The sequence below is a fragment of the Branchiostoma floridae genome, unplaced genomic scaffold (genome assembly GCF_000003815.2).
Source record: "Branchiostoma floridae strain S238N-H82 unplaced genomic scaffold, Bfl_VNyyK Sc7u5tJ_490, whole genome shotgun sequence".
Classification (NCBI taxonomy): Eukaryota; Metazoa; Chordata; class Leptocardii; order Amphioxiformes; family Branchiostomatidae; genus Branchiostoma; species Branchiostoma floridae.
The window spans coordinates 166,374-176,722 of NW_023365881.1; the positions used below are offsets into that span (position 1 = coordinate 166,374).

General features: G+C 44.2%; 1 protein-coding gene across 1 annotated transcript; it reads right to left on the reverse strand.

Moving 5' to 3' along the window:
• Positions 1-7,638: 7,638 nt before the first annotated feature.
• On the reverse strand, positions 7,639-9,100 carry LOC118408904 (zinc finger protein OZF-like). Its single transcript, XM_035809763.1, has 2 exons — positions 9,016-9,100; positions 7,639-8,979 (listed from the first exon to the last, which is right to left on the reverse strand). The coding sequence occupies exons 1-2, from the start codon at positions 9,083-9,085 to the stop codon at positions 7,658-7,660; spliced, it is 1,392 nt and encodes a 463-aa protein (XP_035665656.1). The 5' UTR covers positions 9,086-9,100; the 3' UTR covers positions 7,639-7,657.
• Positions 9,101-10,349: the final 1,249 nt, after the last annotated feature.

Below are 10,349 nucleotides of genomic sequence, written 5' to 3' on the forward strand. Positions count from 1 at the left end.
TTTTTGGTATGAATCGTATAAAATAACTATAAATTCGTACATTTTACGAAAGCCGTTATATTCTTATAAAAGCAGGCACCCCTTCTTTAGAGATCTCCTCATAACAGGTCAAAATATATCTTTATGAAGCCATATGTGTTGTTTTTTTCGTATTGAACCAAAAATGTTAATCTCCAAGCAGATTTCTCCGGTGGCATTAAAAAAGTAACATAAGCTGGGGAAGGAATTAGCCAGCAAAGGAGGATAATTTGCCAAAGATGTCTACAAACTTGTTACAGGGCTGAGCCTGAAGTAAACCAAAACAGAATTAGCATAAAGGTGCGAAGTTTCTGCATTCTTTACAATGGCAAACAAGTATCAGTATTCTCTCAGCAGAGGTTGGGTCACCACGTGAAGGGAGCGAACCGATAAATTCCGACTACTAGTACTTTTCCCAACTCACTATTCTGTGACCAAAAATCCGCTTGAAGAAAAAAATATTCACTTTCTTGGGTAATTCACGTGAACCAGATGTTTACATATATAGCCCGTAGAGCTGCTCAAACAGCCCTCCGTTTACCGTATAGAGCCCTAAGACCGATTTGTTTGGGTGACTTGAATCAAATTTTTACATTCAAAGCCCGTGGAGCGCTGCTTGGACAGACCTCTGACCGATTTGTTTTGGGTGACGTGAACCAGATGTTTACATTCAAAGCCCGTGGAGCGCTGCTTGGACAGACCTCTGACCGATTTGTTTTGGGTGACGTGAACCAAATGTTTACATTCAAAGCCCGTAGAGGGCTGCTTGGACAGACCTCTGACCGATTTGTTTTGGGTGACGTGAAACAAATGTTTACATTCATAGCCCGTGGAGCTGCTCAAACAGCTATCGGCTCTGTGTGTTTGTTGTTTACAATATCCCTGTAAAGAGCCCTAAACACCGATTTGTTGATGGTGACGTGAACCAAGTGTTTACATTCATATAGCCCGTGGAGCTGCTCAAACAGCTTTCGGCTCCGTGTGTTTGTTGTTTACAGTATCCCTGTATAGAGCCCAAAACACCGATTTTTTGATGGTGACGTGAACCAAGTGTTTACATTCATATAGCCCGTGGAGTTGCTCGATCAGTTATCGGCTCCGTGTGTTTGTTGTTTACAGTATCCCTGTATAGAGCCCTAAACACCGATTTGTTGATGGTGACGTGAACCAAGTGTTAACATTCATATAGCCCGTGGAGCTGCTCAAACAGCTTTCGGCTCCGTGTGTTTGTTGTTTACAGTATCCCTGTATAGAGCCCTAAACACCGATTTGTTGATGGTGACGTGAACCAAGTGTTTACATTCATATAGCCCGTGGAGTTGCTCGATCAGTTATCGGCTCAGTGTGTTTGTTGCTTACAGTATCCCTGTATAGAGCCCTAAACACCGATTTGTTGATGGTGACGTGAACCAAGTGTTTACATTCATATAGCCCGTGGAGTTGCTCGATCAGTTATCGGCTCAGTGTGTTTGTTGTTTACAGTATCCCTGTATAGAGCCCTAAACACCGATTTGTTGATGGTGACGTGAACCAAGTGTTTACATTCATATAGCCCGTGGAGCTGCTCAAACAGCTATCGGCTCCATGTGTTTGTTGTTTACAGTATCTCTGAATGGAGCCCTAAGACCGATTTGTTTTGGGTTTCGTGAACCAAGTGTTTACAGTCATAACCCGTAGAGCGCTACTCAAACAGCCCTCTGTCACTGTATAGAGCGCTAAGACCAATTTGTTTTGGGTGACGTGAATCAAAAAACATTCATAGCCCGTGTACCATGTTTTGCGTACAGCTGCTAGTTCAGTCCGGTTGTTTGTCCTCTACGAGAGAACCTACTCCATGTCGTACTAAAAATTCCATGAAGGTGACGAGAACCAAGTGTTTGTATTCATAGCGCATAGAGCTCGCACGGTGGAGCTGGAGGGCTGAACGAGCAACCTCCATGGAGGTCAGCTCTGTAGAGCTCCTCCATGGAGGTTGCTCGTGCAGCCCCTTCTCTCTGACTTGTGAGCTGCCCTGTACCCACACTCCCCACACATATAGGGTTTCTCACCGGTGTGTTTGGCTAGATGTCCAAGTTGGACTTACATGTAGCAGAATAGTCACACTGGTCACACTTGTAGGGTTTTTCCCCTGTGTGAGTTCTCATGTGTTTCAATAGGTGAGACTTCTTCGCTGTCCTGTACCCACACTCCCCACACATGTAGGGTTTCTCACCGGTGTGTTTTGTTATGTGGTCATCCAAAGTGGATTTACGTGCTGCAGAATAGTCGCACTGGTCACACTTGTAGGGTTTCTCACCAGTATGAGTTCTCATATGGTTTAATAAAGTAAATTTCAGAGCTGTTCTGAACCCACACTCCCCACACATGTAGGGTTTCTCACCGGTGTGCTTCAGTAGATGTTTGACCAAAGAGGATTTCTGTGCAGCAGAATAGTTACACTGGTCACACTTGAAGGGTTTTTCCCCGGTATGAGTTTTCATGTGTCTGGATAAGTTGGACTTGCAAGCTGCCCTGTACCCACACTCCCCACACATGTAGGGCTTTTCACCGGTGTGTTTCGTTAGATGTAGGTCCAAATTAGCTTTCTGTGCAGCAGAGTAATCACATTGGTCACATTTATAGGGTTTCTCACCTGTATGAGTTCTTATGTGTTTTGATAAGGTAGATTTCAGATTTGTCCGGTACCCACACTCCCCACACATGTAGGGTTTCTCACCGGTGTGTTTTGTTACGTGTATGACCAAAGCACATTTTTGTGCAGCAGAATAATCACACTGGTCGCACTTGTAGGGTTTATCACCGGTGTGTTTTGTTCGATGTCGGGCCAAATTGGATTTCCGTGCTGTCGCATAGTCACACTGGTCACATTTGTATGCCTTTTCTTCTTCTGTCTCGTTCCCAGGGTGGCCAGGGCACAGACCTTCAGTATCGTTCCCAGGGTGGCCAGGGCACAGACCTTCAGTCTCGTTCCCAGGGTGGCCAGTGCGCAAACCTTCAGTAGAACCTCCGCAGCTGGGACTCGCCATGCCTTTTCTGTTGAGGGGCAACAAATGATAGTAGGAAAATCAGGGCTCGAAATTCATTTGGGGGGGGGGGGGTACGTGCACTGGTGTACCCAACCTAGAAAATTGGGTAAACCAAAACATTTTAGGTGTACTACATAAAATAAAGTAGAATATCTAATTTAGTAATTTCAATGGTAGTAATTTGAACGAGTTCTTCAAAAATCGGAACAGGGATACTTGCTTTGACATTTTCCCGCTGTTTCTGACATCCAGGAATTAATTTGTAACACCAAATTTGGCCGACCCAGAGATCTACGATGTTAAGAAAATGTACAAATTTAACATGTTCTCGACCCAGCAGCTATCATTGGAAGTACCCCAAAACTCCTGAAATAATTGATGTCATGTTTCGACACATGGCAGTCAGTAGTCCCAATGAAAGAATTCTGAGGGGGCGAGTAAGAACAGAAAGAAACAAACATGCCGACAACCGGAGTCAAACCCGGGTCGGCAGATTACAAATCCAACGTGCAAACCTCAACACCAAAAGCTCTAGAGCCGTTGGCGTGGTCAGTTTGGCAGTGCTTGAACCCACTCTTACACCCAATAATTTTGGGTGCACAAACAAGAGCCCTGATAATAGTATATTCTAGTATATTGGCCCATGACCAAGATGCACTTGTCTCATGGTGTAGAGATACCAGCTTGCCGAATTTCATGTTCTTCCAAGGTCTAGTTGTGAAGATTCTCTATTTGCTTGGAGAAGAAGAAACTGAGCAAGAACAACATGTTTCCCTTCTGTGATAGAGCGTCTGTGCACAGAGCACTGCCCCCTCCCCACCCATCCGTAGACGATCGCAAATTATATCTTCAACATACATAATTGGGTTTCAGTCACGACTCTCTAAGCAAAGACAAAGACTTCATAAGGCGTTGCCACTTTTACCTTGTCCGTGTTGTCTGGAAGTATCCTAAAAATCGCGCCTTTCGTACGGAATGGAGCCACAAAGCAGAACACGACTCGCTGGCATCCGGGTCGAATGAAGGTCGAAGGTTAAAGGTAATGCTAACCTGATTATCCAGCTTACCAAGACTGTGTACTCAGTGAGCGATTGTAGATCGACGGAGTTGCGCCAGGAATTATTGAATATTGAGTGATAAAATTTAAAAAAATTATTGTGATTTTAACGGGATTATATTTCTTTCGCAGTACTTATGTCTTGATTCTTTAAGTTTGGAATTACCGTCATTCATGATTGTAGTATAATGGGTTTCTGCTACGTTTTGTGTATATTGTTGTCTTCTAAAGCATACGTTTAAATCTTGCATCATGTTCTAGTTCTAGTTCTAAAAGCAAGGGTCGCACAAGTGTTCAATCCAGTTTTGTCAAACAGAAGCTACTCAAGCAACTGGACATGATTTTGGAAACGGCAAGACGTTTCAGGTGGTTTATGTGCACAAGAAAAGAGATGAATGCAACCTGAAACGTCTTGCCGTTTCCAAAATCATGTCCAGGGCACAACCCACCGTACGTGCAATTTGTCCGTACGTTTTTGTGAGGCCACGTACGTCTGCCGCGTATTTCTGAAAACGTTCAGGCTGCGCAGGGCAGGCGCGTCGCCCGTACTGGCACGTACGGGGGGCGAATCCGCAGCCCGATGACACACAAAGGTTTGCCTGTACGTAATCTTCTACGGCGTGTATGCGTGCTCCAAAATCCGTACGTACCACTTACGGATCCCAAAAGATTGTCCACGCTTTGGCACGTAGACAGCACGTATTTGCACGTACGGCGGGTCGTGCCCTTAGCTTTGCTGAAATCGACGCCCGAACAGCGCTGTGGTTAAATACCGACAGTAAGTCGTGCATTCTCCCAGATTAGAGGTTTCATGAACAAGATCATTTCAAGTTGCAATCATAAAACCGATTGCTGTTAAAACTCACAGAATATTCCCCACATACAGCTGCATATACTTGTTATACGCAGCATACGTAATACTTACACATTCATGTAACATTTAGTGCATCTAATAGTGGATACATGTTTGTTAAACCTTAAACGTGTCACTTACATATGTTAGTGCTAATACTAGATATCAAATTGTGAAGTGACACAAAAGTTGAAAAAAAAAATGTATTCTGCATTCATGTTAATGTGGATTCAAGCAAAGCATGCAATGACACACATCTACCCTTGATCAGCTTAGAGGTGACAATTGTTTGCGAGAACAACAAAAGACTTTGGTCCAAGGCAAAAAAGTATTTGCAACATGTCTTCTGTATCTGTATCTGTATCTATATAGCCGGTATAACCGCCGTTCGGCGTAACACACCAGCTTCGCAGGCACGCGGCGCGGCAGAAAATTCGAATACAGGGGTGCATTTTCATGGAACGAGTTGCCGCCAACGGTTAAAGTGGCCAGTTCTGCACTGTCGTTCAAGAAACTGATAAGAAACGGTAATCACTGCTGACCCCTGACCTCCTGACCCGGCACTAACTTCGATTAATGAGTTATGATTTTGATTTATGTTTATGTATATATTGTTACTTTGATTTGTTCATTTGATTTGTATCTTATTTCTTGTTATGCTATTTTGTGTACAGGGCACAACTGAAAAGCAGAACGCATAGTACTGAGTTGTCCACCCTGTCTAAATAAAACAGAAATAAAATAAAATAAAATAAGCAGCTGGTTATATTACACCGAACGACTCATTACACCTACCTTTTGCACATCTATCTGCAAGCGTTCTTTAAAACTACACAGAGAAGATGCCCCTACTGTACTTGGTGATAACAAATTCCACTCTACGATAGTTCTGGGAAAGTACGAATTTTTGAACACATCAATCCTAGGTTGGTAACTCTGGTATTTGAATGCATGACTGTTTCTTGTTCTTTTTTGAGCTGGTATTAGATACTTATCAGTTGGTACGTCCACCAGTTTATTGGTCATTTTGTACATCATGGAAAGTCTGGGCATTTTCCTTCTATCTTCAAGTGACATCCACTGCAAATCTGTTTTCATTTTGGTAACACTAGAATCCCTGTTATAGTTGTTTGTGCAGAATCGGGCAGCTTGGTTCTGTACCCTTTCAAGTTTATCTTTGTCTTTCTTTGTATACGGGTCCCATACTGTAGCGGCATACTCAAGGTTAGGTCTTACCATTCTCCTACAGCAGAGTACCGTCAGTCATTTATTCCTGACTGTACTCTGCTTTCCTTCCCTTTTGCCGGCGGTATTACCCGCCCTACTTATTAGATATTAATGAGCTTGCCCTTATATGGGCAGTCAGCCGTTGGGGATCGGGCGTTGGCATGGTGAGCAAACAAAGTCATGGTAATACGTAACATGATTGGCTGGTAGCTTCCCAGCGGCCTTTGCGAGACAGCTTCACGACAACAAGAAGCCCAAGGAAGGCCTGTTCTCTGATTGGTTGACAGCTTGTTTGTGGCGACAATCATAATACCCGTAGGTAGGCCCTGGGACAGCAGGGCCCCATAAGGTAAATGCCGTTGGGGACCGGGCGTTAGGAGGATGGGTCTTACTAGTGACGTGTATGCAAGTGATTTTACCCTGGTTGGGCATGCCCACAAGTTGCGTTTGATTACTCCCAATGTCTGTTTAGCCTTGGTTGTTATTTTGTTAACATGGACACCCCACTTCAGCCCAGTTGTTAATGTAACACCCAGGTATGGGTGGGTTTTTGTGGTTTCTAATGTCTGACCACAAAACTGGTAAGGGGACACTTTTGGTGTTCGTTTGTTCGTTATGTGCATGGTATAGCACTTATCAGGATTGAACTGCATAAGCCATTTCCTTTGCCATTCTTCCAGGGTGTTCAGATCTTCCTGAAGAACTTGTGAATCATTTTATGTGGATACCTCTATATATAACAGACAATCATCGGCGAATAACCTCACACTTGAATCGAGCTGGTCTGGCAAGTCGTTTATGTACAAGAGGAAGAGCAATGGTCCAAGCACAGTCCCTTGTGGAACTCCCGACGCTACTTTAACTGGAGCTGAAAAGCTCTTAAAAGCATGCATGAACAAACAAATGTTAATAATCATCTAAGCTATCATATATCAATTATATTACTTCATACACATACTCCATACATTAATACATTAACTTCTCTCTCTGTTTTTTCACGTGGTCATCCAAAGGGAATTTCTGTGCTGCAGAACTTAGTCGCACTGGTTACACTTGTAGGGTTCTTTGCGACGTGAGTTTTGATATGTACAGACAGTTCGTTCTTTGTAGCTGTCCTGTACCCACAAGTGTCACACATGTAGGGTTTCTCCTGGGTATGTTCTCTCTGGTGGTCATCTAAGTAAGATTTCCTTGTTGCAGAATAGTCACACTCGTAGGGGTTTTCACCAGTATGAGTTCTCATATGATTGGATAAGTAGGATTTCTTTGCTGTTGCAGAATAGTCACATTGGTCACACTTGTAGGGGTTTTGACCGGTATGAGTTCTCATATAATTGGATACGTCGGACTTTTGAGCTGCCCTGTACCCCCACTCCCCACACATGTAGGATTTCTCTCTGGTGTTTGGTTAGATGTCGGACCAAAGCACAGTTTTGTGCTGCAGAAGTCACACCGGTCATACTTGTAGGGTTTTTCTCAGGTATGAGTTCTCATATGCCGGGATAAGCTAGACCTTAGAGCTGCCCTGTATCCACACTCCCCACACATGTAGGGTTTCTCACCACTGTGTTTTACTAGATGTTTGTCCAAATCACATTTCTGTGCAGCGGAATAGTCACACTGGTCACACTTATAGGGTTTTTCTCCTGTGTGAATTCTCATATGAAGGGATAAGTGAAACTTGCGAGCTGTCCTGTACCCACACTCCCCACACATGTAGGGCTTCTCACCGCTGTGTTTCAATAGATGATTGTCCAAAAGAGATTTCCGTGCTGCAGAATAGTCACACCGGTCACACTTGTAGGGTTTATCCCCTGTGTGTTTTGCTAGATGAATGTCTAAACTGTACTTACGTGAAGCAGAATAGTCACACTGGTCACATCTGTAGGGTTTCTCACCGGTGTGTTTTGCAGCTAGATGTTGGTCTAAATTGGCTTTCTGTACAGCAGAATAGTTGCACAGGTCACACTTGTAGGGCCTTTCTCCTGTATGAGTTCTCATATGTATGGATAAGCCTGACTTGTGTTCTGTCCTGTACCCACACTCCCCACACATGTAGGGTTTCTCACCACTGTGCTTTCTTAGATGTCTGATAAAAGTGTATCTATCTGCAGCAGAAAAGTCACACTGGTCACACTTGAAGAGATTATGAGTATTCACATGTTCAGATAGGTCTGACTTCTGAGTTGTCCTGTACCCACATGGCCCACACATGTAGGGATTTTGAGTATTGCGACTTTCTTCCCGTTCTAGCTGTGATGACGAGCCAGTTTTCTTCACCTCCCAATAAAACGTTTCCTGGCACAAGTCTCGCCCTCCCCTGTCCCGCTGTCCGCCCATGTTTGTTGTCCTGTTTTGAAGTGGAGCTTCCTCCTCTATACATGGGAACAAGGAATCAGTCTTCTCAATCTTCACATCAAAAGTTCCACACACCCCACACATGTAGGGTTTCTCAGTATTGTAACTTTCTGTCTGTTCTAGCTGTGATGACGAGCCAGTTTTCTTGACCTTCCCATGAAACGTTTCCTGGCATGAAGCTGGTTCTTCCCAGTCCCGCTGCCGGCCCGCGTCTGCTGTCTGGCCCACCCTGCTGCTGGTCTCCTTCCCAGGATATCCACGACGCAGCTCGTTCCCAGAATGGTTGGAATGCAGACCTTTACTCTCGTTCCCAGGATGGTCAGGACGCAGACCTTTACTCTCGTTCCCAGGATGGTCAGGACGCAGACCTTTACTCTCGTTCCCAGGATGGTCAGGACGCAGACCTTTACTCTCGTTCCCAGGATGTCCAGGACGCAGACCTTTACTCTCGTTCCCAGGATGTCCAGGACGCAGACCTTTAGTCTCGTTCCCAGGATGTCCAGCACGCAGACCTTCCGTAGAACCTCCACAGCTGGGATCGATCATCTCTGTTCTGTTGTGCGATAAAAAAGAAGGAACTAGAAATGTTAACACCTTGGCCTCTCATAGTCATACGTAATGTCATTTTTAGTTGTATTGAGGTTGCAGAACACAGTTTTCAGCCTATGGGGATTCCTATACATGTATTTGACTTAAAGGATCACAATAAAAGACATTTTTTTTTTCAATTTTACTGAGAGAATCAACAAGCAGTGTACATATAGAATACAACACGGTGTATTCCGTAACACCCCAGGTACAAGCCCGATCGCAGGAAGGATCGTCCGACGGCCGAAAGCCAGATCCGACCCGCGGGAGGCCAGGGAGCTAGGTTGATGCGGAATACACTGTGTTATAATAATTTATTTATGTCATAACCAGATGAAAAAACATGTTTCGACGCAAAATGTGCCAGAAGTTGAGAAAATTTGGTGCCCTCAATCAAAAAACTGTTACAACAGCAATTCCAACTTCCGAATCAGGTATTCGAATTTTCGACAGCACCGCACTCGGCGTGCACAGAGTATGTTCGAATCATTCGATGGAAGCCTGTGTTATAAAACTTGGAAGCCTGTGTGGTACGGCATTTTATCACCCGATCCGGAACACCTGTATCGAACGTTATCGCGGCCCAGGTATGACATAAAAAGGCATATCCACTGAATTTCGTTGATTTTACACAACCATAAACAATGTCTATTGAAATCAGACTAAGTTAACTACGGCCGCGTGGCACGTTGGTATACCCGATCCCTCGATCTTAGAAGTTAAGCAACGCGACGGTCCGGACAGTGCTTGGATGGGAGACCAACCAAGGACGACCGGATTGCTGTAGCCTCACGAAGCTTTCCACGAAATCGTCTTCCGGGAGGGACGTAAAACGGGGGTCCCGTGCTCGAGGAGGTGCCTCGACCATGTTAAACAGCCTCATTACTCATAACTTGGGTACCTACTGGCTGGCAAAATACACTTTGTGATTATTATTATTATTAACAGGTATATACATATATGCAGACTCTGAGTACAGATGATAAAAAAATGTAATGTACACATATTGGCACCAATAAAGTCACGAGAAAGTCTCAAGAACGATACTCATATGTCCTTAGCCATTTGACTCATTGTAGTCATTTGACTCATAGTAGGTTGCCTCTTCTCGAGTCTTTAAAGTACGACACGATGTGTTTTGAAGACGAGGGTACTATCTACAAAATAACTGCCCCCCCCCAAAAAAAAGTTTTCAGGGTTTTAGCGGTGCATTTCGCTATTG

Excerpts from the sequence above, each read along its gene's own strand:
- LOC118408904 (XM_035809763.1), bottom strand. The coding sequence starts at position 9,085 with ATGATCGATCCCAGCTGTGGAGGTTCTACGGAAGGTCTGCGTGCTGGA. Across the intron at positions 8,980-9,015 it reads TCCTGGGAACGAGACTAAAG|GTCTGCGTCCTGGACATCCT; the intron begins GTCTGCGTCCTG and ends ACGAGAGTAAAG.